The sequence below is a fragment of the Coregonus clupeaformis genome, chromosome 17, assembly GCF_020615455.1.
Source record: "Coregonus clupeaformis isolate EN_2021a chromosome 17, ASM2061545v1, whole genome shotgun sequence".
Lineage (NCBI taxonomy): Eukaryota > Metazoa > Chordata > Actinopteri > Salmoniformes > Salmonidae > Coregonus > Coregonus clupeaformis.
Window position 1 is genome coordinate 36,953,748 of NC_059208.1, and position 25,899 is coordinate 36,979,646.

General features: G+C 44.7%; 1 protein-coding gene across 2 annotated transcripts in view; it reads right to left on the reverse strand.

Moving 5' to 3' along the window:
• Positions 1-25,899, reverse strand: part of LOC121586337 (RNA-binding motif, single-stranded-interacting protein 3) — a 268,385-nt gene that overhangs the window by 85,728 nt on the left and 156,758 nt on the right. For both annotated transcript variants that reach the window (XM_041902950.1, XM_041902948.1), the window contains exons 5-6: positions 21,334-21,491; positions 18,645-18,724 (exon numbers count right to left, since the gene is read on the reverse strand). In XM_041902950.1, coding sequence (XP_041758884.1) covers positions 18,645-18,724; positions 21,334-21,491 — 238 coding nt within the window. The remainder of the gene's footprint in view (positions 1-18,644; positions 18,725-21,333; positions 21,492-25,899) is intronic.

Here is a 25,899-nt window from a genome sequence, read left to right on the forward strand (position 1 = left end):
GATCTGATAACAATCTAAAACAAGCATGTAAGCCACTTTGAGTCTCTTCAGTCCTGATTCCCCACGGTACAGCACTGTGTCATAAAGTGTCTGGCCTGCCGCTGTGGGCAATTACTGTTATGTTTCCCCTATTACTATGTGCCCAGAGGGTTTGAGATCCACAGCCATCCCACTGCCAGGGGAGCTTTGGAGTGGAGACACCACAGCTTCATATTTTCCACCTGACGTGAAGCACCGGACCACTGACTGACTGCAGAACAGAATGGGGCTCTGGCTCTGGCAATTACTGTCCCACTGTACAGTGCTGAGCGATTAACCGAAATGTTGGTTATTTTTCGGTTTTTAAACAACTAATTGACAGACGTCAGTTCAATTACTTGAATTCCATTTTATATATATTTTTTCTGTGAGCTCAATGCAAACATTGCACAGTTTCTCTATAGATAAATCAGATCGAGCCTGAACTGTGCAATGTAGTAGGGAGTTGTAGTTTCCATCAGGCCAATATTCTACATGGTGATAATTAACTACAATGACCATAATCCATTGCACATCTACTTGTCTGGTCTGTGTTTCTTTTAACGCCCGGAAGAGACAAGAATGCGTGATCGTGATGGGATATAGTGAGCAGCTGTTGCTTCACAAGGTATCTCTACCTGAAAATACATTATCAAAGTGATTGATAGTTGGTATTCAGCAGTCATAAAAGTATGCCTTATTTACTTTGAAGAACTACAAAATAGGGATTTTGTCAGACAGCATAGGCAGCAGCTCTATAGAGATGAGATGATGACGTGGAATGAAATACTAAAGTCATCAAATAAAACAAATGTAATATACACAACTTAAATATTTTATTAAAGTCATAAATGATGGTTAATAAGTGATAAGCAGTAATGGACAGTCACTACCATCATGGGACTTTTGTTAATTGTTTTATTCTGTGTTGTTACAGCGTTCAACCCAAATAATCAAACAGAAATCGAAAAAAAAAGCGATTATATTTTAATAACCGAACCGAAACTGAACCGACCTCAAAAAGCACTAATCGCTCAGCACTACCACAGCCAAGCTTTTCTCTGTGAGACAATCTACGGTGCAGGCTGGAGGTAATCAAAGCAATGGACTCCTAAGATAAGAGGGGGAGGGAGGGGAGGGGAGGGAGGGGAGGGGAGGGAGGGGAGGGGAGGGGAGGGGAGGGGAGGGAGGGGAGGGGGAGGGGGCGGTGTGTGTGTGTTTGTGCACAAGCAACACAAACAGAGATAAAGAGTAAAAAATATATTGTGCTTGTGTGTTTGTGTGTGTATCTGTCTGTTTATCTGTCTGTGTGTGTGTGTGTTTCTGTGTAGGAAAGAGAGAGACAGAGAGCTGAAAGAGAAAAGGCAGTAAAAAAACTCTCAGAGAGAGAAAGAGAAAGCGAGAGTGGGAGCCAGAGAAAGTGAGGGATATGATGAGGTCAGATGCAGGTGTGATTCCACTGTCCTTCATCTCATAAATGCCAGCCAGCAGGCACTTCATACAAATATACTCATAAACATATACTGTAAATAGACTTGAAAGAGTTGAGAAAGAGGAAACATTGCCATGCTTTTACCAAAGGAAGTCTGGGGGAAAGGGGGACATAGAAGATGACGGCTGTTGGATCAGTATGAATGTGTGTGTGAATGTGTATGCGTGTGTGTGCGTGTGTTTGTCCATCGGAGTTCCAGTGTGTGTGTGTATGTGTGTGTGCGCGTGTCTGGCGCATGAGAGAGAGGTCCAGTAGCATTTCCAGTGTATTTCCCAAAATGCCCGTAAGCGTGACCTCTGCGTGTTCCCACAGACCCCGTGTAGGTCTCTAATGGCAGACCAGCTCTCTGTCAGGGCACTGTCAGGTTTATCTCTCTGTTGTTGGTGTCCTGGGATGAACGGGGGGCGGACGACGGTGACAATCACATTGGGTTTGGAACTGGAACAGATGCCCAGTTTTTCCACCACACTAGGGTTGAATGGCGGGAACCCTGTTACCGAGATTTACTGGGATTTACCGGCCAAAACCACTCCCTTTTCCCTGGATAAATAAAGGCAAGAAACCAGTAAATTATAATAAATGATTTATATTAACTGCATGGCGTGCTAAATTATATGTGAAATCTGGCTTCTCTATGGCCTCTGCATGATGAATCATCAATGCTCAGGGAGGAGACAGACAGCCCATCTCAGTATGGAACGCAGTTCATAATGCATGTAGACCTATCATCTCATCATGGTAACTTATTTTCTTGAGACAGGTAGGCCTACATTTGCTGCAACATAGTCTATGGTACAGTAATATAAAGAACGAATGAGCATCTAATTTACCCATCTCCATCTGGCTTTCGGGGGTCACCTTATTTCTTTATTGTAGCTTGTTGCTACCTGGATAGCAACTAGTAAACAATAGCTGGAACGACCTGGCGAACAGACACGAACTGGCTGAGTCAATTCAGTGGCTAGCTTTGCACTTGGCTAGCTAACAGTAGCTGCTAGGGGTAAGTCATAACCTACATTTGTGTTTTATTTTTACATATTGGTAGCTAGAGTCGTTCAAGGAATTCGGGACATGGGTGACTAGTTAACGTTAGTTTTGCTCTCTCTGTGTGTTCGTGCCGTGAAAGAAGGGGTTTCTTCTTTGTCTGAAAGCAATGGCTAGCTAGTATGCTAACTATTCTAGCTAACTAACTGGCTGAATAAGTTGACGACGGACTCGCTCAAGCTGTCGGGACTAACCCACAACGTTAGACACGGACACGAACGATCTGCTTGGCATGTTGACACACTGGTGGTTTGTTGTGGCCGAGTATTGGTGCTAAACCGTGTTGTTGGAGTCCGGCATGCTAGCTGGCTGTGGCGTCTTATGACTAGGTGCCCTGGACGATTTTCACGGAAGAATACTGTACCTAGTTAGCTAGCTGAATAAACTAAGTTAGTCTATTCCTTGAAAACATTGAACCGCTGTAGTTTACAACAATTATAGTTTCTGAGGTGGAAGTTGGGAGAGTTATATTTGGGTGTTGTGGTGAGGGAGGCCCCGCTCTCTCCTTTCCCAGATGTTTAGTTCATTTCATTCCGATCTCCTTTGCATTATTGTAGCTATTTTCTGCAGCCTGTCAACTATGCCTCTGTCTATCCCTGTTCTCTCCTCTCCGCACAGGCTATACAAACGCATCACACCGCGTGGCTGCTGCCTCTCTAACCTGGTGGTCCCTGCACGCACCACCCACGTGTAGTTCCAGGTCTCAGGCAGCCTCTGGAACTGCCGTTCTGCTGCCAACAAGGCAGAGTTCATCTCAGCCTATGCTACCCTCCAGTCCCTCGACTTCTTGGCGCTGACGGAAACATGGATTACCACTGAAAACAGTACTACTCCTACTGCTCTCTCCTCGTCTGACCATGTGTTCTCGCATACCCCGAGAGCATCTGGTCAGCGGGGTGGTGGCACAGGAATCCTCATCTCTCCCAAAAGGACATTCTCTATTTTTCCCCTGACCCATCTGTCTATCTCCTCATTTGAATTCCATGCTGTCACAGTCACTAGCCCATTTAAGCTTAATATCCTTGTCATCTATCGCCCTCCAGGTTCCCTTGGAGAGTTCATCAATGAGCTTGACGCCTTGATAAGTTCCTTTCCTGAGGATGGCTCACCCCTCACAGTTCTGGGGGACTTCAACCTCCCTACGTCTACCTTTGACTAATTTCTCTCTGCCTCCTTCTTTCCACTCCTCTCCTCTTTTGACCTCACCCTCTCACCATCCCCCCCTACTCACAAGGCAGGCAATACGCTTGACCTCATCTTTACTAGATGCTGTTCTTCTACTAATCTCACTGCAACTCCCCTCCATGTCTTCGACCACTACTTTGTATCCTTTTCTCTCTCGCCCTCCTCCAACACTACTCACTCTGCCCCTACTCAGATGGTAATGCGCCATCGCAACCTTCGCTCTCTCTCTCCCGCTACTCTCTCCTCTTCCATCCTATCATCTCTTTCCTCTGCTCAATCCTTCTCCCTCCAATCTCCTGATTCTGCCTCCTCAACCCTCCTCTCCTCCCTTTCTGCATCCTTTGACTCTCTATGTCCCCTATCCTCCCGGCCGGCTCGGTCCTCCACTCCAGCTCCGTGGCTTGATGACTCATTGCGAGCTCACAGAACAGGGCTCCGGGCAGCCGAGCGGAAATGGAGGAAAACTAGACTCCCTGCGGACCTGGCATCTTTTCACTCCCTCCTCTCTACATTTTCTTCATCTGTTTCTGCTGCTAAGGCCACTTTCTACCACTCTAAATTCCAAGCATCTGCCTCTAACCCTAGGAAGCTCTTTGCCACCTTCTCCTCCCTGCTGAATCCTCCTCCCTCTCTGTGGATGACTTCGTCAACCATTTTGAAAAGAAGGTTGACGACATCCGATCCTCGTTTGTTAAGTCAAATGACACTGCTGGTCCTGCTCACACTGCCCTACCCTATGCTTTGACTTCTTTCTCCCCTCTCTCTCCAGATAAAATCTTGCGACTTGTGACGGCCGGCCGCCCAACAACCTGCCCGCTTGACCCTATCCCCTCCTCTCTTCTCCAGACCATCTCCGGTGACCTTCTCCCTTACCTCACCTCGCTGATCAACTCATCCTTGACCGCTGGCTATGTCCCTTCCGTCTTCAAGAGAGCGAGAGTTGCACCCCTTCTCAAAAAACCAACACTCGATCCCTCTGATGTCAACAACTACAGACCAGTATCCCTTCTTTCTTTTCTCTCCAAAACTATTGAGCGTGCCGTCTTTAGCCAACTCTCTTGCTATCTCTCTCAGAATGACCTTCTTGATCCAAACCAGTCAGGTTTCAATACTGGTCATTCAACTGAGACTGCTCTTCTCTGTGTCACGGAGGCTCTCCGCACTGCTAAAGCTAACTCTCTCTCCTCTGCTCTTGTCCTTCTAGACCTGTCTGCTGCCTTTGATACTGTGAACCATCAGATCCTCCTCTCCACCCTTCTCCGAGCTGGGCATCTCCAGCGCGGCTCACTCTTGGATTGCGTCCTACCTGACCGGTCGCTCCTACCAAGTGGCGTGGCGAGAAGCTGTCTCCGCACCACGTGCTCTCACCACTGGTGTCCCCCAGGGCTCAGTTCTAGGCCCTCTCCTATTCTCGCTATACACCAAGTCACTTGGCTCTGTCATATCCTCACATGGCCTCTCCTAACATTGCTACGCAGATGACACACAACTAATCTTCTCCTTTCCCCCTTCTGATACCCAGGTGGCGAATCGCATCTCTGCATGTCTGGCAGACATATCAGTATGGATGACGGATCACCACCTCAAGCTGAACCTTGGCAAGACGGAGCTGCTCTTCCTCCCGGGGAAGGACTGCCCATTCCATGATCTCGCCATCACGGTTGACAACTCCATTGTGTCCTCCTCCCAGAGTGCGAAGAGCCTTGGCGTGACCCTGGACAACACCCTGTCGTTCTCCGCTAACATCAAGGCGGTGACCCGATCCTGTAGGTTCATGCTCTACAACATTCGGAGAGTACGACCCTGCCTTACACAGGAAGCGGCACAGGTCCTAATCCAGGCACTTGTCATCTCCCGTCTGGATTACTGTAACTCGCTGTTGGCTGGGCTCCCCTGCCTGTGCCATTAAACCCCTACAACTCATCCAGAATGCCGCAGCCCGTCTGGTGTTCAACCTTCCCAAGTTCTCTCACGTCACCCCGCTCCTCCGCACACTACACTGGCTTCCAGTTGAAGCTCGCATCTGCTACAAGACCATGGTGCTTGCCTACGGAGCTGTGAGGGGAACGGCACCTCCATACCTTCAGGCTCTGATCAGTCCCTACACCCAAACGAGGGCATTGCGTCCATCCACCTCTGGCCTGCTGGCTCCCCTACCTCTGCTGAAGCACAGTTCCCGCTCAGCCCAGTCAAAACTGTTCGCTGCTCAGGCACCCCAATGGTGGAACAAGCTCCCTCACGACACCAGGACAGCGGAGTCACTCACCTCCTTCCGGAGACATTTGAAACCCCACCTCTTTAAGGAACACCTCCCTTATTCTCGGGATGGAACATTTGTACAATACTGGGACGTGAGACATACAGACATTAGACACAAACAAGCAGCCCAGAGGTCAGCGCTGACAAATTATATTTGTCTGCTTCCCAATTTATACCACTTTTAAGCCAACATGGTCTCATTCGAATACGTCAAAATAGTGACGTTTCACCATAGTTGTTATAAATCACATAAGTGGACTAATTAGTTATATGTCACTTATGGACATATTACTTATTTATCACTATAATGGCTATATGTCTGTTCAAATAGTGTTCTGCGATGATGGTGCTCTACAGTTGAGGGACTGAGGGACTAAATACTACTGTATCTATCTCTTCAATGCACTATACCCTTTACACAGATGAGTTTCAGAAAAAAGCGACTTAATTCACCAAATGCTCTTAATCAAACTCCCTGACCTAACAAAATGGATGGCTAGTGGGAGGCAGAGGGGAGTAGAGTAGTGAGCCACAGAATGCAAGTATCCAGAATACCGAACATACCACAGATGCCTAGGGCTATGCTATCCTCCTCATCAATCTAAAATCTTCAGTCTGTAAGACAGGCCATGGCCACAGGCTACGAGTCCTGTCACCTAATTATTGAGCAACTCAACATAATTCCGGTTCATTGTCAAACAAACCGTAACAGTGGGTTCAAACTTTGAATATTTCTTCATGTCCAGAGCGGTGCTGTTCCATGATCAATGTGTATCTCACAAATCTAGCCAAATAAGGAAATATTATGCTTAAACTGTATGCTAATACTATACAGTTTGCACGTATACAGCATTTGCAAACATATTGCCATCACTCCAAATGAGCTGAATGGTTCTCAGTTTTGCTCATAATTAAGAATGATTATACACAAACTGGCTATAATTTTTAATGGGTCAAAAACAGTGAATTTCACAGAAATCCCGAAACAAGAGCATTTGGCTCCAAAAATAATATTGTGTTCATTGAACTGCATCCAAAAACAAGCTGAGTGGGGAGCAATGAGGAGAAGGAATGTGTATAATGTGAGGAGGGGAGGGTGGATGAGAGAGAAAGAGAGGAGTGAGATCAATCCAGAGAACAGCTGGGGTGGGTTGAGAAGGGTCAAGCTCAGGAGACCATCTCCCAGCCAAGGTCATCCTTTGATCTCCACAGGCAGAGAAACGGCACCTAAACTTTGGGCTGGCTGGAAGGATTCTAAACTCTGGGTTGTCTCTCTCTTTCTCTCTTTCTGCTCTCGTTCTGTCCTTACATCTTTCTCCCTCTCTCTCTCTCTCTCTTTCTCCCTCTCTCACACTATTTCTCTCTCAAAGTCAATCATAACCACACACGCCTAAAACCCCTCAGTGCTAGAGCATGCCTGTCCTCTAAACAAACTTTGAAGACAATCAAAGTGGTTATTATTATTATTATTGTCGTAGTGCAGTCGCTGAATACATTTCATTGCTTTGCAACAGTCTCCTGCACAGAGAGAGACAGAGAGAGAGAGAGAGAGAGAGAGAGAGAGAGAGAGAGAGAGAGAGAGAGAGAGAGAGAGAGAGAGAGAGAGAGAGAGAGAGAGAGAGAGAGAGAGAGAGAGAGAGAGAGAGAGAGAGAGAGAGAGAGAGAGAGAGAGAGAGAGAGAGAGAGAGAGAGAGACGTATCTTTTTCCTCACCGTCGGCTGTGCGCACAGTGCCGGTGATTGATATAGTTCAGTGGCAAAACAAACAAAGCGTGACAAATCCAGATTATTGTCTGTGGGTGCGATAAGAGTCTAATGAGAAAGTGCAAGTCGGGGGGAAATGTATCCTTTGCAGAGAATCTATGTGATTTACTGGGGATTTTAATAACTTCCTGTGTCTCCCAGGTTTAATGGTGAGACATGCAGGCAGCCAAAGAGGGGTTTACCCTATGGGAACAGATTCCATTAAGATGCAATATCTTTCTCAAAAGTGCATTTCCACACTCTTAAAGGACCATGGAGGATAATTCTTTTCCATTGCTCTGCATATCAGAAATTATGATAGTGTTGCTGTGAAATAATGCAATCACGACTGAGGAACATGGAAATATAGTTTATATTGGGTAAAATAACATACAATACACGATCAAATTGATCTTCAGCTTTTCATCGAAACTCTAATAAAGAGTTTAATAAAAAAACAAATTGCAGATCAATGCCAGATCAACCTACATCCCACAACCCACATAAATTAAACACGTGCTTGTGCACTTCTCTTAGACTGTCTAACACTGCTTTGCAAACCAGCAGCTCAAACCTCCAACCTGCTCAGCTGCGCATTAAGTTAAATCTATCGCCGGGAGAGAAAATTGGACACCAGACAGACCGGTTATTATCCAGGGGAATGTGGGAGGGATCGGAAAAATTAACATGGATTAGTCAAGTATGACTGACAGTTTCAGAAGGGCTTTTACGACTTACCAAGTGATTTGGGACTTGCCTTAATTCAGCGAGGGATGTTTAATACTGTGGGCTGTCTCGGCTATATCTTGGCACAACAGCGCCTTGGCTGGGCTGGTTGGACGGCTACGGAGGGAACTTTCCTTGTAGCCCCGGTGGGCCCGGACCCATTGTTCTGCTAAGAATGACGGGATTTGTAGTTCGGCCAACATTTCGGGTTAGGGGGACTGTCTACGGGCCCCGGTTGCGCTTTGGGAGAGGGAGAAGAGGGAGGTGACCCCATGAACTCTCCTTCTCTGGCATCTGGTTGGTCTGCGGTGGGCAGGCGGGTACGGCGGCTTTACCAAACCAAATGTGAACCAAAAGCCTGGGTGACATCGGAATTCCTTACGGATAAGGGAAGTAAATCTGAGAAAACTGGGGAATTTGGAAGATTTTCCAAATGTAATCACATTCAATATGTGGAGATGCTTTACATGGGAAAGCACTGCTGTGGCCTGCAGTCGTCAAGAGGAGGGACACGGCTTTAGTCGTCAGTTGTTTGGAATAAAACCATAGAGATACATCCAAGAGAGAGCCTGGGAGACACTGCGCTATAGTGAAAACAGACAAACAGAGGGAATGGAAAAGGACTGTGAGAAAGACGAACAGGAAAGGGCTCGTACATTTTGCATGTTTCCGTTTGGGTTCTGTCTCCCAGGGCCATCGCCACTTCCTGATGTGGTTTCCATAATTTATAGAGCATGTATTGGACAATTGGAGTCGACTTTCAACCGAGCAGTCATGTTGGCTCTACGCTCAGAAAAGACTAGAACAAAGGAAGATCAAGGATGAAGGGATAAAACAAGATATTTCTAATCAGTCTGGACTTGATCATGGTTTGTCTATATACATGTGGTTACTGAAGTCATCATCGAGCAATGCCACAGTCTTGGCAAATCCTTATTCTCCTTTTATTCCCGAAATAAATCTAGAAACACCCTCACTGTGTTGATCAAGTGAAGCATGCTGCCATTTGATTGTTCCCTACGACACTCCAATTCGAAGAGCAAGGAACAACAATAGGATGAAGTAGTATTGTATTTTAATCGGATCAGATCAGTTCATTCTTCTTGCTGTCATCACTTGGACATGAGATGAGAGCAGCATGTACGAGATCTGTTCACCTGCCAGAATGGAACAACGTGTAATGTATCTCCTGAGCTCATATTGCATTTAGAAACGGGTGTCAACGATAAGCATCGTTTTAAAGCATCGCATGAGAGAGACCTAATCGGCTAGGCTCACACCGCTAGGAGGATTACAATCATTTTTATCTGCTCTGCCTTTGGCTTTTCAAATGCTCCAGTTCACGCCGTAAATCACAATGCATCTCTATTGGGGCTTACTTCACTATGTTTTACAACTTACAACTTTAGCGACATTTCAAAGAATGTACTTTTCTTTACACAGCGTGGGTGGGTTTACACTACACAGACACTAAAAAACAAAGGTGTCGTTTTCATAAACTATTCCTCATACTTTCTCTCCTGCAAAATAGGCCGATAATAACGATTTCTTTGTGTGTGTGTGCGCGCGAGTGTGTGTGTTTTGAGTTGAGCGGCGGACGGGCGCAGGCAGCATCATTGACTGCCGCATTGCACAGAATACCTAAACAGCTGTGGTCCCCCTTCTGAGCGATCGATCATGTTCCAGTCTCTGGATCTCTGGATCAGACATGGGGAAAGCTGACTGCTCCAATCCACATCTCATCTCACTCTCAGGCTTTAGCAACAGATAGGCCACATAGGAAAGGAAATGCTTCAGTATGGGATTAAGTTTAGTAGTATCACCTGCTTTATTGAATTGAAATGAAACTGGCCAAAGTCAGTTTGTTTGAAAAGATCTAGTAACTAGTATAGTTAATGTGTCGTTAGCTACATGTAATGCCATCAATAAATTGAAATTCCATGTAACTACTATGCAAATGTAATTGTATGTGCAATTTAATGTAAAGTATATGACCTTGATCTGGGTTTCATATATCCAATGTCATCCTCTCTCTGTCTCTGCACCACACATCTCCAGCTCTGTCCTTACTTTATTTCTGAATCACAGACTTCCTGCCCATATGGCCACTTCCTGCTTATTTCCCTACGGCCCCTTGACGTTAACTGATTACCTGTAGCTGACGTCCGGATATTTACTTTTTCCTACGGGACACGGGGTGACAACTCTATATCATCTCACAGCAACTGGATACACCTGAGTAGAAAAGCCTGGTGGCGGGACCATGCCCCATCTCTCTATCTGACAAAATATAACGGCGTGGCCAAGCAGGTAATTCAAAGGTTTGTCAAAATGTGGGCCAGAGGGGACTGGAGCAAGCTGAGGGCATTGAGAGAGGAATGTGTACATTGTGTTTCTGGGTTGTGTTAAATGGTGATAAGAAAGAGAAAGGAGTTCATTAGCATATGTAGATGTTGACACTGCACATTCGGGTCAGGATGAGTGGTTTTGTGTGTGTATGTGTGTATGTCCGTGTGCATTTGTTTCTGTCTTGGGGACAGTGTGTTAAGGCCAGTCACGTCCGTCCCCCCCGCTGAGCTGTCAGAACAGGATGGATGAAGAGGAGTGCCCTGCATAGCAATGGGCTCAGGAGAAATACCAGCAGCACCATGACACGACACAACACAACACATCATGCTACACTAGGATACACTAGGCTAAAGCTACACTATGGCCTTCACAATGTGCTACACTAGGCTAACACTAGGCTACGCTATCGCTAAGCTATGCTAGTGCTGTAGCCTTCACGCTATGGCCTTAAGGAACACAACACAATGCTCGCTACGCTAACTCTATACTAGTGCTGTGTAGGAGGAGGATCTGCTCTGCCTCACAAAGAGGCCAGGCGCTCTGAGCTCTGCTCTGTCTGGGGACCTGCAACTATAACATCTGAGTTTGATGTTGTTGAGGGATCTCCGTTTGGCAGACAGTGACACCATGTCAACGTGGGCAGGGTTTTGATAGAGAAAGACAGTACATTTCAACAGAGAGGCACAGACGATACTGTAGCTAACAAGGTAAAAACAACGGACAGTACTACAGTGGCTGGATGAGTCAGTCTATCAATAGCACCAGTGCCCAATGGAAATTAGCTCTTATCAACGACAATAACAAGGAGATGTTGTAATCAAACATGTCACTGTGCAAGACGAGACCATCAAATCACAGCAGCTTTGCCAAACACTTCAGAATATGACAATTTCAATTAAATTAAGTTTTCTGACATACAGTGCCTTCAGAAAGTATTCAGAAAGTATGTTATGTCAGTAGCTAGGTTTCCATCCAATTGGCAACAGATCTTCAAGGGAATATTCTAAAATCCACATAAAAAAATGTGTGCATTTTCCCACCAGTGGTGTGTTTCCACCTAATGGACTTGTTGCGGATAAAAGCCAGTGGGTTTTTCGCTTAAGTTTTCATGTACTGAATAAAAATGTTCAATTTGTTCAATGTGTTTACATCTGCATTTTCAACTCTACCAGTAGTTTTGTTACAAAAACAGTTGCGTTAAATAGAAAATGTGCCTACGCTGGTCTTGCTACATGCGCTCTAGCCAACAGCTGGCAGATACAGTGTGGGTAGGCTGTGCGGATAGGGTGGTCTACATGATTATTAAGGATAAGAGCAAGAATGCTTATTTGTCAATCGTCAGTCAAGCATCATGTCACCAGAATAATACGCTCGATATTTATTGGAAAGGAGCATTATGATCACCATGCACTTTCACCACCCTGTGAAGTTCATCATAACTTATTTCATCTGTAGCCTAATTTACATTTTACATTTTAGTCATTTAGCAGACGCTCTTATCCAGAGCGACTTACAGTTAGTGAATACATATTTTTTTATACTGGCCCCCCGTGGGAATCGAACCCACAACCCTGGCGTTGCAAACGCCATGCTCTATCAACTGAGCTACATCCCTGCCGGCCATTCCCTCCCCTACCCTGGACAACGCTGGGCCAATTGTGCGCCGCCCATGAGTCTCCCGGTCGCGGCCGGCTGCGACAGAGCCTGGATTCGAACCAGGATCTCTAGTGGCACAGTTAGCACTGCGATGGAGTGCCTTAGACCACTGCGCCACTCAGCTAATAAACTGCATCGTTTCCCAACCACACACCATATCATCGAGTGACTCCAAGTTTACTTCGATATGATTGTTATTATATCAATATTTGAGTCACCATTTCGTGTATATTTAATTATACCGACACAAAAACATCCCACCATGTCGAACAAACAAATTATCTGTCGGTATATATAAAATTGTACCAAAACTACCTGTTTCCATCACAGCAGTCATGATTTTTTTTAATACAGTATGACTTTAAAAACTGTGGATGGAAACGTGGTTACTGGCATTCACACAATACCCCATAATGTCAAAGTGGACTAATGATTTTAGAAATGTTTACAAATTAATAAAAAATGAAAAGCTAAAATGTCTTGAGTCAATAAGTATTCAACCCCTTTGTTATGCCAAGCCTAAATAAGTTCAGGAGTAAAACTTGGCTTAACAAGTCACATAATAAGTTGCATGGTGTTTAACATGATTTTTGAATGACTACCTCATCTCTGTACCTCACACATACAATTATCTGTAAGGTCCCTCAGTCAAGCAGTGAATTTCAAACACAGATTCAACCACAAAGACCGACCAGGGAGGTTTTTCAATGCCTCGCAGACATTTGAATATCCCTTTGAGCATGGTGAAGTTATTAATTACACTTTGCATGGTGTGGCGCTGGACAACGTGACCGGGAAGATTTTAATTTACCGGCCATTTGAGAAATTTATCGGACCCATCTGATAGCGGTTCCATATGTGACAGAGATGAAAATCTCTGTTAGAAACTTAGAAAGAGGGGGAATCTAAATATGCAACAACTAGGATGGGTTGCTAATATGACTAGGATTGTGCCTTTGGCTTCTGGACAACGAAAATAAAGTTGATATGAAAACCAATAGACCAGGAGAGAAACAGCATAGCGTTGGGTCCAATGGGGAAGTAAATGGAAATACATTTGCAAAAATTATATAATTACTCCTGTCTATACAGAAATAAATAAAATCATTCAAAATGACTTAGCCACAGAGGAATCGAGGATCATTAGCTTCTTTAAAAAAATTGCTGTGGATAATCCCAGTCATTTGGTTACATTAATTTCTGTTCATGTATGTACTAATTACAGTGATTTACCGTTCTCATTCTTGAAGTGAAAACATTTGCGGAGTTCACAATCTGGTACACTTTTTGGTTTATTTCATAACCATCATTTACAAGATTTGTAAATTTGTTCATTGTCTTTTGTTTGGAATGCTCCTTGTGAGCATTGAGCATGTGTCTCTGTCCTGATAATGTTTAGGGAGCACACGAACCTGAGCTCCCATAGAAGAACCTGGCCTGCTGTGCGGAAATGTAGGAGTTTTTTTTTTTTATTCTTTTTTTTTTACTTACATTGCGGATGATAATACAGTACCTGTCAAAAGTTTGAACACACCCACTCATTCAAAACTATGAAATAGCACATAGTAACCTAAAAAGTGTTAAACAAATCAAAATATATTTAATATTTTAGATTCTTCAAAGTAGCCAATCTATACCTTAATGACAGCTTTGCACACTCTTGGCATTCTCTCAACCAGCTTCACCTGGAATGCTTTTCCAACAGTCTTGAAGGAGTTCCCACATATGCTGAGCACTTGTTGGCTGCTTTTCCTTCACGCTGTGGTCCAACTCATCCTAAACCATCTCAATTGGGTTGAGGTTGAGTGATTATGGAGGCCAGGTCATCTGACGCAGCACTCCATCACTCTCCTTCTTGGTCAAATAACCGTTACACAGCCTGGAGGTGTGTTTTGGGTCATTGTCCTGATGAAAAACAATAATGATAGTCCCACTAAGCGCAAACCAGATGGGATGGCGTATCGCTGCTGAATGCTGTGGTAGCCATGCTGGTTAAGTGTGCCTTGAATTCTAAATAAATCACAGTCTGTTTCACCAGCAAAGCACCCCCACACCATCACACCTCCTCCTCCATGCTTCACGGTGGGAACCACACTTGCGGAGATCATCCGTTCACCTACTCTGCGTCTCACAAAGACATGGTGGTTGGAACCAAAAATCTCAAATTTGGACTCATCAGACCAAAGGACAGATTTCCACTGGTCTAATGTCCATTGCTCGTGTTTCTTGGCCCTTCTTATTGGTGTCCTTTAGTAGTGGTGTCTTTGCAGCAATTCGACCAAGAAGGCCTGATTCAAACAGTCTCCTCTGAACAGTTGATGTTGAGATGTGTCTGTTACTTTAACTCTGTGAAGCATTTATTTGGGCTGCAATTTCTGAGGCTGGTAAGTCTAATGAACTTATCCTCTGCAGCAGAAGTGACTCTGGGTCTTCCTTTCCTGTGGCGGTCCTCATGAGATCCAGTTTCATCATAGCGCTTGATGGTTTTTGCGACTGCACTTGAAGAAACTTTCAAAGTTCTTGACATTTTCCGGATTGACTGACCTTCATGTCTTAAAGTAATGATTGACTGTCATTTCTGTTTGCTTATTTGAGCTGTTCTTGCCATAATATGGACTTGTTCTTTTACCAAATAGGGCTATCTTCTGTATACCACACCTACCTTGCCACAACACAACTGATTGGCTCAAACGCATTAAGAAGGAAATAAATTCAAAAAAACTAACTTTTAACAAGGCACACCTGTTAATTGAAATGCATTCCAGGTGACTACCTCACGAAGCTGGTTGAGAGAATACCATGAGTGTGCAAGCTGTCATCAAAGCAAATGGTGGCTACTTTGAAGAATCTCAAATATAAAATATATTTTGATTTGTTTAACACTTTTTGTTTACTACATGATTTCATATGTGTTATTTCATAGTTTAGATATCTTCACTATTATTCTACAATGTAGAAAATAGCAACAATAAAGAAAAACCCTGGAATGAGTAGGTGTGTCCAAACTTTTGACTGGTACTGTATATTAAAACTATAGTTCCTCAAGGTAAGCTATTTGAAAAATCTTTCCAACAATCTCCCCCTTGATAATCACCAATCCTCTGTGTGAAAGAGCAGTGGGAGTTATAGGCCTACTGCTGCATTGGCCTATAGGCTATCAGTTACATGCGCTCATTTCTTTAGCCGCCAATGGATCACGGTGTATCAATGTGTCCATATGGCAGAGGCTGGTGATCTCGCATTAGTTGACTTTTAACTTTTTTATTTATACCATTTGAATTCCGATTGTTTGATTAACCACATAACAATGATTTTGAGAAACGAAAACGTTATTATTGAAATGAAACTGTTCCACGAAAATGTGCACATGAAAATCATAACTGGCATGCAGAATGGTAGAAATGGTAGGATACAGTCCCGTGTAGCTCAGTTGGTAGAGCATGGCGCTTGCCATGCCAAGGTTGTGGGTTCGATTCCCACGGGGGACTAGTATGAAAAATGTATGCACTCACTAACTGTAAGTCGCTCTGGATAAGAGTGTCTGCTAAATTACTAAAATGTAATAAATTATAAACTTCCACAAACTTGAAACTCACATGCTGCCGATGAAGTTTTTATAAAATAATTGCCTCCACGTTTCCATGGTGGTATTTTGCCTATAGCCTACTTTGAAGCAAGGTAAGACATGCCTCATATGAAATAAAACATTCAGGTTTTAAACAATTTAAGTATGTTTTCAAAATGCATACTGCCTCCAGCTCACATTGTAAAGTGGTTGGTGACGCGCTGATAGCCTGTTGCCTGCACTTGAAAGGTGAATGGGAGGCACGCTTCAATTACCAGTTGAGAAAAAAAAATAGTAGCTCCTTTTAATCATGCACCAAAACTGTTTTTAACATGCGATTGCATTTAGAATTATTGCGCAATGAATGGGCTTATAAAAGCACATGTTTTACTCCAGCAGAAACCAGCTGAGGAGCTGCAGGATAAATCCTGCTAAAAATAGGCTCTGTATGCTGTGCGCGTGTGATAGTTGTGTTGGATAAATAACATACATGATGACTAACAAAAATACACACAGGCCAATTTAATTCCACTAAATTATGCTAATTAACCTATAGACCGATAAGCATGACAATCAAATGTACACTGAGTATACAAAACATTAAGAACATCTGCTCTTTCTATAACATAGACTGAACAGGTGAATCCAGGTGAAAGCTATGATCCCTTATTGATGTCACTTGTTAAATCCACGTCAATCAGTGTAGATGAAGGGGAGGAGACTGGTTAAAGAAGGAAACGGCTCAGGGATTTCACCATGAGGCCAATGGTGACTTTAAAACAGTTATAGAGTTTAATGGCTGTGATAGGAGAAAACTGAAGATGGATCAACAAAATTGTAGTTACTCCACAATACTAACCTAAATGACAGAGTGAAAAGAAGGAAGCTTGTACAGAATAAAAATATTCCAAAACATGCATACTGTTTGCAATAAGGCACTCAAGAAAAACTGCAAAAATGTGGCAAATAAATTAACTTCATGCTCTGAATACAAAGCGTTATGGGGCAAATCCAACACAACACATCACTGACTACCACTCTTCATATTTTCAAGCATTACATTTTGTATAATAATAATCATAATAATCATAATAATAATAATCGTATTTTCAAGCATGGTGGTGGCTGGATCATGTTATGGGTATGTTTGTCATCGGCAAGGACTAGGTCGTTTTTTAGGATAAAAAGAAACGGAATATAGCTAAGCACAGACAAAATCCTAGAGGAAAACCTGGTTCAGTCTGCTTTCTAACAGACACTGGGAGACAAATTCATCTTTCAGCTGGACAATAACCTAAAACACAAGGCCAAATATTGTTGCTTACCAAGATGACATTGAATGTTCCTGAGTGGCCTAGTTACAGTTCTGACATAAATCGTCTAGAAAATGTATGGCAAGACTTGAAAATGGCTGTCTAGCAATGATCAACAACCAACAGAGCTTGAAGACTTTTAAAAAGAATAACGTGCAAATATTGTATAATCCAGGTGTGCAAAGCTCTTAGAGACTTACCCAGAAAGACTCACAGCTGTAATCACTGCAAAAGGTGATTCTAATATGTATTGACTCAGGGGTGTGAATACTTATATAAATTAGATATTTCTAAAAACATATTTTCACTTTGTCATTATGGGGTATTTAATTAATTTTGAATTCAGGCTGTAACACAGCAAAATGTGGAATAAGTCATGGGTTTATGAATACTTTCTGAAGGCACTATAGAAAGACTAATTTCTACTTGATCGCTGAAAAATCTTGTCCGTTGGCACCTTTCTTTAGAATCTATAAACCATAATAGTCCCAAGCACCTGGGAGGGGACACTTAAAGGGGAAGGTCAGTGTGATATTAGCACTTTAAAGGTTTCCCATTACATCCCAGCCCCATATACGCCCCTGCCTTTAATGGCTAGTGGGATAGCCTATGCAGTGGGCTGAGTGATTGTATGGGCAATTTAAAACATGTCTCTATGGTGACTATCCTGTAAGGGACTATATTCTAAGGGCAGTCCGTGCTGTGTCCCTGTGGATCCTAGTGTATGAGTATTCACACTGTCAATAAAACCATCAGCGGGCCCGGTGAGGCCTCCACAGAAACTCTTCTGCCCTCAGGTCCCTATTGAAATGAACAGGGGTCTTAGTGCACCACTGCACCTGGCCTAAAAACTGCTGAGGCAGCCCACTCTCTGATTCCCTCTGCTTCTCCAACTCCCCACTCTCTTTCTCTCGCTCTCTCTCTTGGTTCCCTTGGCAGTTTGGGTGCTGGAAAGGCAGCTCTTAAGTAGATTTCGGCGCAGCAGAGAGGCCCGCAGTGTGAATATTAAGAGTACTTTGGCTGCCCTAGAAGCTCCTGAGTTCAACAGTCAGCGGACATCCAGGGAGGCCCTTTTGGAATGGGAGGCGAGTGCTAGTGACGACGCTCACTTCGTGTGTCAGAAATGCGATTGTACACAATCTCTCAAGGAGGGGAAAGTTGAGTCGCTGCAATTGACATAACTGAATCAGGACGGAGGGTTTCGGAGGTAGGGAGGGAGGGTTTCTCTGAAAAGGGGTGATTTTCAGGGAGAGGATGTGAGATGAATGTTTAAGCAGAGAGCGAAGTCTTCTTACCTGGAATGCCTGGTGGGGTTTTCAGGTATTTCCCATTGAAATGCTGTATCACCACTTCACATTTCTCAGTCGACTCCATCCTGTGGCAAAAGGAAAAGGACATAGATAGATGAATACAAGTGGGAATATTACACATGATGAATACGTAAAACATGCTATATAAAACATACAAGTCCTTTCATATCTACTGAAGTGCCTTAGCAGAATACAACTATTACACATGGTGAATACCTAAAGCATGACATATCATATATGTAGTACATTTGAGTATACATGGAACATTTTCTATGTTGATCCAATGTAGATCTTAGGCCCTATGACAACACCTATTGTTTTCCTTGGTTGAGTGTCTACAGTATGTGGCTGAGTCATTTTATGAAGAGGCAAATTGAGGATGTATACCCTTGATTTACAGTGATTTCCAAATTCTCCTGGGCTAATTGAGGAAAGGTAGTGGAGTGAGCACTAATAGGACATGAGAGACTGGAGAGAGCGTTGACTGTCTGTGTGTGTCATGGAACAGGAAGGGTGAGAGTGGTGGAGTTACTAAGGGAGTGGAGTCACACAGTGCGAATGTGACTCATCACATTTACAGAGAACAGAGTAGCATCATATTAAATCCTCCCTCCCCTCCTCCGCCTGACTCAGACCACTGATCAACTAAATACGTAAGTACCTGTAAGGGATCTATGATCTCTCTCTCGCTCACTCTATATCACTTCCTCCTTTCCTTTCTGTCTTACTCCATACATCCTTCTCTTTCACCCCCCTTTTTTCCATACCGACCTACCGGTCTTCTTTACCCTCTATCTTTTTCTCATGCCTCATCCATCTCTTTCTCTCATCTATCCATTTCCTCCCTTCCCCCCCCTTGCCAATTTTTTACTCCATCTTTCTCACCGATCTTCTCATCTGTCTTTATCCCTGTTACCCTCCCTCTCCCTCTCTCGCCCGCCCTCTTTCGCTTTCTGGCAGTGGGACCTGTAGTGTAAGTGGGTCAGGTCCCTGTGTCTCATTGTGGCACGGTGAGTCAACGGAGCCCTTTTCACAGTGAGTGGCCTTGAATAGCCTGCCCTGCACACATTCACCCACCGCTGCTGCCAGTGATCTAATGGGGCGCACGTGTCCCAGACACACACACCAACACAATCACACACTCTCAGTTCGGACCCTCCCTCCTTCCCTCCTGCTATTCACAACGGTAGAGAGGTCCCAGAGGAGAGCATCTGCATAGAGCAGAGGTAACCTCTCTGTTTTGCTCAATTCTAAATAAACCCCTAGCCCTACCGTAGGCACTGTGTAGCTCTGAAAGGACTTTATACTAACTATATGCAATATGGTAATGAACTTCTGTCACGAGTGGAACTAGGGGTTGATTTGTAACTGGGAAAATGTATCTCTCCTGTGAGCAGTTGGATCAGACCCATCCAGGATGACAACTAGTCTTTACCTCTCTCACTATACACATCTTCCTCCCTCTGTTACAACCTGTTCTCTCTCTCTCTCTCCATCTGTTCTACCCTTCCATCTCCCTCTTCCCTCCCTCCTGCTCTCTCAGGTCTGATGAGCCCCTGGCAGCCACCCATCCTCCTGGCTGCTCTGTCTCCTCTCTGCTCTCTGTGAGGCAGGGAGGCCTGATGGTTAATGACATCAGGTGATCATGTCCACAGTCATTAGCTGTGAGGTCCCCAGTAATGGGCTCTGATAACGGTGTAATGGAGAAGTGCAGAAACACTTAGCGATGTTTACTCTCTCTAATGCCCCTCTGTCCCTCAACATCTGTGGACTAGAGGCTGGGGCCCTCTGTCTCAAGATCTGATTGTTTAAATCTCAAATTGATGGTACCCTATTCCCTATGTAGTGCACTGCTTTTAAGCAGATCCCAGGGAATATATGCACTATATAGGGAATAGGGTGCCATTTCGGATGCACCCTTGACTCGCTCTCTCCTTCTGCCTTTGCATCTCTCTTTCATGCTCTCTTGCTCACTCCCTCTTTCTCCCCGTCTTTTTTTCTCCTCGTCTCTCTCTAAAGTATCCCTCAGCATCTCTCTATTTTGTCTCTCTCTTCCTTCCTTTCTTCCCCTTCTCCTCTCTCTTTCCCCATCATATTACTTCCCCACTCAGCCCCACTTGAACAGGTGGAGTGTGGCAGCCTGCGCTGAGCTGTTGTGTTGGTGTGTGTTGGTCTGCAGGAGTCTGCCTGTCCTTCTGTAACCCACTGTAATAGAGTGGGGAATAGGAGGGGACTGCAGCACGGGCTGATTAAGAGAAATCTCTGCAAGATGGTGTTGTTGTTCTCTGGGTAAACAAGCCGGGAGTGTTGTGCTGTGGGGACAGAAATATGAGCTGTGTGGAGGATGAGGAGGACATGACTTTGAAGGGATAGGAGGGTAAACTCTCATTTTACAGGAGGAAAATAGAGCCGAAACAAACAGCTTAATGATATGCAGACACTAGTGTCTATATCTCATGGAAGCACCCCGCCCCCCACCCCCCCCACACACACACACAAACACACACTACCCCCGCCCCATGCACACACACTTCCCATCCACACACATGCACCCCCCTCCCCATCCACACACAAAAACACACACACACACACACACACACATACACACACACACACACACACTTCAGGCTCAACAGAATCTGTCATCGGAGTGTGTGTGTTCCAGCAGGTATACCTGGCGAAGCCGACCCCTCTGCTGACCCCGTTGGCGTCCCTCAGTATGCGCGTGGAGATGACATGACCGAAGGGCTTCAGCATGTTCTCCAGCTCCTGCTCATCCATGGACACAGGCAGGTTGGAGATGTACAGGTTGGTGGGGTCCTGCTCCTGTTGCTGTGGAGCGAAAGAGAGATTCGTATTTAGATTCAGAAAGCTTTATTGTCCCAACATTGGGCAATTTGGTTTGTAGTGGTGTAAGAACGACACACAAAGACAGATACACAGTAAACAGAGAGAAAGAGAGAAAGCGAGAGAGAGAATGAGAGACAGAGTGAGAGAGGATGTGTGTTAGAAATTATGTATCAGTTATTATTTAAATATGTATAACCAGTGGCTCGTGAGCTGTCACGAAACACAACTGTTATCACAGGCAACTCTGTGTGAACTACAGCTTGGCCTCTGTGATTATGACAATCACATTCACACATACAGTTAGAGCACGCTTTTTAACTATGTGTGTGTGGTGGTCATGCATATCTGTGCGATTAGATTTTTGTATGTGGATAATACTGTATGTGTGTGCCAGCACAGTACGAGTAGCCTATGCATGCCAGCGTGTGTGTATGCCAGGGAATGTAGGAAAGGATAGGATTAACTTTAATGTCCCTGAGGGAAAATGTATTTAGACAACATATACTGAACAAAAATATAAACGCAACATGCAAGAATTTCAAATATTTTACTGAGTTACAGTTCATATAAGGAAATCAGTCAATTGAAATAAATTCATTAGGCCCTAATCTATGGATTTTACATGACTGGGAATACAGATATACATCTTGTTGGTCAGAGATACCTTAAAAAAAGGTAAGGGCGTGGATCAGAAAACCAGTCAGTATCTGGTCTGACCACCATTTGCCTCATGCAGCGCGACACATCTCCTTCGCATAGAGTTGATCAGGCTGTTGATTGTGGCCTGTGGAATGTTGTCCCACTCTTCAATGGCTGTGCGAAGTTGCTGGATATTGTCGGGAACTGCATCATGCTGTCGTACACATCGATCCAGAGCTTCCCAGACATGCTCAATGGGTGGCATGAAGAGCCATGGAAGAACTGGGTACTGCCAATTTAACTAAAACAACGTTAGAGGCGGCTTATGGTAGAGAAATTAACATTCAATTCTCTGGCAACAGCTCTGCTGGACATTCCTGCAGTCAGCATACCAATTGCACGCCCCCTCAAAACTTGAGACATCTGTGGCATTGTGTTGTGTGACAAAATTGCACATTGTAGAGTGGCATTTTATTGTTTGTTTGTGTACACTGATGTGTTTCTGAATACCAATGTGTATATGTGTACACCAGTGAGTGTGTAAGTGTACACGTGTGTGTTTGTGTGTGCGTGTGTGCGGTCTGTATCGCCCGAGGGTTCTAGCTAGCTAGTGGGGGCACAGCTGGCAGGGGCAGAGCCAGGGAGAGAGGGTGGCAGCGGGCCAGTACAGTCTCTCCAATACGGCGAGTCTGGACACCCACCAGCACTCATCTATCACATCTCATCACACCCTTTAGCCCGCCGAACCCAGGGCCACTCTGGAGTACAAGCAGCCACGGCAAGGCATACATTTTTTAACAGTAGCGTCTTCTATTCTCCTGAATGGGAGCAAGCTGTGCTGTGGTATAGCTAGCAGGCTAGCAGGTTAGCTAGCAGCACCGAGGGCTAACACCTAAACATGATACTTCACTTTAGCCACAGAGAAGAATGACCAGCCAAGGAATCCACTTTACCAGCAGCCTATTCCCATTCCCTTAATGAGAGCAAGCAGTGTTGTGCTGCTAGCAGGCTAGCAGGCTAACAGGTGAGCAACCCTGAGGGCTAACACCTATACATGGTACTTCACTTTAGCCACAGAGAGGAATGGCAAAACCTGACCCAGACATCAACAGACTTGACCCCTTTAAAATGGCCTTTTCAGAGGTAGAGGGAACAAACTGTGACTAAGCCATAGGCACTTCTTATTTTCTACTCAGTGCTTCTTCCCTCTCTCTTTTGTATTTTTCCCCTCTCTTTGCTTTGTTCTCTCTCTCTATTTTCTTCTTCCATCTCTCTTTTTGCTTCCTCCCTCTTTTTTTGTTATCGATAGAGAGCAGAGGAAGTATCTCGGCCGTCCTGTTTCCGTCCGACTGTCGGTCCTTTCTCTGATTAATTAAGTGTCTTATCGAACAGGACATGGAGGATCTGATTAAAGCCCATGGGCGCTCCACTTGGACAAAACCCATGCTGGAAAAACAGGAAAACATTGGTCTTCTTCTAACCAGGAACTCAATTTGCAGATTTCAGGGCAAATAACAAGGCCTTGTTGTTTTGGTGGTTTAACACCATCCTGTCCCTTACGAAAACAGATTGCAGTCAGAGTGCATTATAACTGCAGTAGACTGCAGTATAACTGCAGTTAGAGTGCAGTATAATTGCAGTATGCTGCGTCCAAAATAAATAAATACAATTTACTGCAGTAATTTTGCAGTGTAACTGCAGTTATTCTGCAATTACTTAATCCACAATACCACAGTCGACTGCAGTTACTGCACCTCTACTGCAGTTTCAAAACTGCAATCTTTTTTGTAAGGGGTTAAAGTATGTTTTACATTGTTTCCAGTGTATTCATGAGTTATTGGGGGGTACAGCTTAATGTAGGTAGCATGAGGTAGTACAGAAAGGGCTACAACTCTTAATTAAAAATGTATATTCCATTACAGCCCATTGATTTCCAGAGGGCCAGTATTCAGAATTATGTCAGATATACTCAATTCAATATTAAGGCAGAAACTGGTTCACAAAGTTAGACATGCATTAACTCATATCAAAGTGGCTCAGCCAATGAGTGGCTCAGCAAATGAGTAGGGTGTGAGGGACTCTGTGTGTGTCTGTTGATGGGCGGCCTAACGTTTGCTGAGGGATTAACATGTGTAGCTCTTCTACACTCGGACGTCTCACTAAGTTTCCGCTTTGATGGCATTCTGCCTCACACACCCATTAATACCCGCTGTTGCCTTTCCTTCCAGATGAAAAGGTTAGAGGGAGGATTGGAAATGAGTGCGTTTTGACGCAAGGTGAGATGGGCCGGCCCCATTCCGGCAGGAGATTTAATTTTGCACATGCTCAGCTGTCGGGCCATAAATGAAACAGTAATTGAGGTGAGTGTGTGTGTATGTTTGTCTAAGTGTGTGTCATGGTGTGTGTGTGTGTGTGTGTCAGCATATGTGTGTATGTGTAAGGGGATGAGTGTGAGTGGGTGTGTGCTTGCATGTCTAAGTGTGTGAGTGTGTGTGTCGTTGCTTGCCGGGGCATTGGCAAAGCGTCTCCTTGCCATTGAGCTGTGCTGTAGAAGGTTAATGGGACGCATGCAGGCTGTGGGGGCTCTTTGATGGGGATAATTCCTCCACCTTGCCACCAGGAGGACGACGATGCCCTGTGTCACTTCCCCTGACGGATGGCACGCCACGCTCGAACCTACAGCCTCTGTCATATTAAGGGTCTGCTCAGTTTACCTCAGTGTAATTTCAATGAATATAGCCTCGTAGTGGGAGAGGGAGAGAGAACAAGAGAGAGAGAGAGAGAGAGAGAGAGAGGGAAGGGGATTGAGAGAAAGAGATAGAGTGGATGAGCTCTGACATGACATAGAGAAAGATATGCCACATAAAAGAAAGCCCTTGTTGCCTTTGCAGAGTGCTTAAGGATAAGGCCATTAACAGTGCTCACGATCTGCCTCCAGGCAATCCAGGTTGTATTCGTTGAAATGATTAAAGTGAGAAGAGACAGACAGACAGACGTGCGTCTTGACTGGGGGCACTGTATTTGACACTATACCGGTGATTTCTTGATGAGAGAGAGAGAGGATTAGAGCATGCTGGGTAATTGGCTCTACAGGCTCTCTGATTCGTCCTCAGAGTGGCGGACCTCAGATTGGCGGCAGTTTCTTCTCTTCAGGGGGGTAAGGGAGCTCATGGTTCCCCAGGTAGGGAGACAAGGAGATTGGATGACCCCCCCAGCCACAGGAGGGGCCAAAATGATGGCTGGTGGCTGGAGGGGGGAGGGGGGAATTGAAGACAAATACAATAGTGTTTCAGTTTTTGTTGTCTGGGGAAGGCTATAAGGAACGAAACAGTTTGTGTGGACATGTTTTGTGTTTTCTCAAATGTGTCACCAAAGAGAAAGCTAGAAAGCTAGAGTAGAATGGGTTCTAAGTGCTCATTGTGGAACCCCAGGTCTGTGGTACCTGTTTAAAAGCTCCACCAACCAGGTGGGGAATGATATAGAGAGGGAGACAGGGGAGAAAGCGAACTAATACATCCCCTCAGTTCAAAAGCAGCCCCGGGTTTAATTTGTCAGGAGTCAGAAGGAGCTGGAGACAAAAAGGCGGCGATACAAAGAGCTGTCAGTCAGACAGGGTCTTTCATGAGCCCCTTTCTGCTCCCAGTGACAGGCTCCCCCCAAACCCCCTCCCAGCCCCATCCCAGACCCCTGAACGTTGGGATCAAGCCACCCGCCTTTGAAGGGTCGGTTGTCAAACACGTCCCAGCCGCCA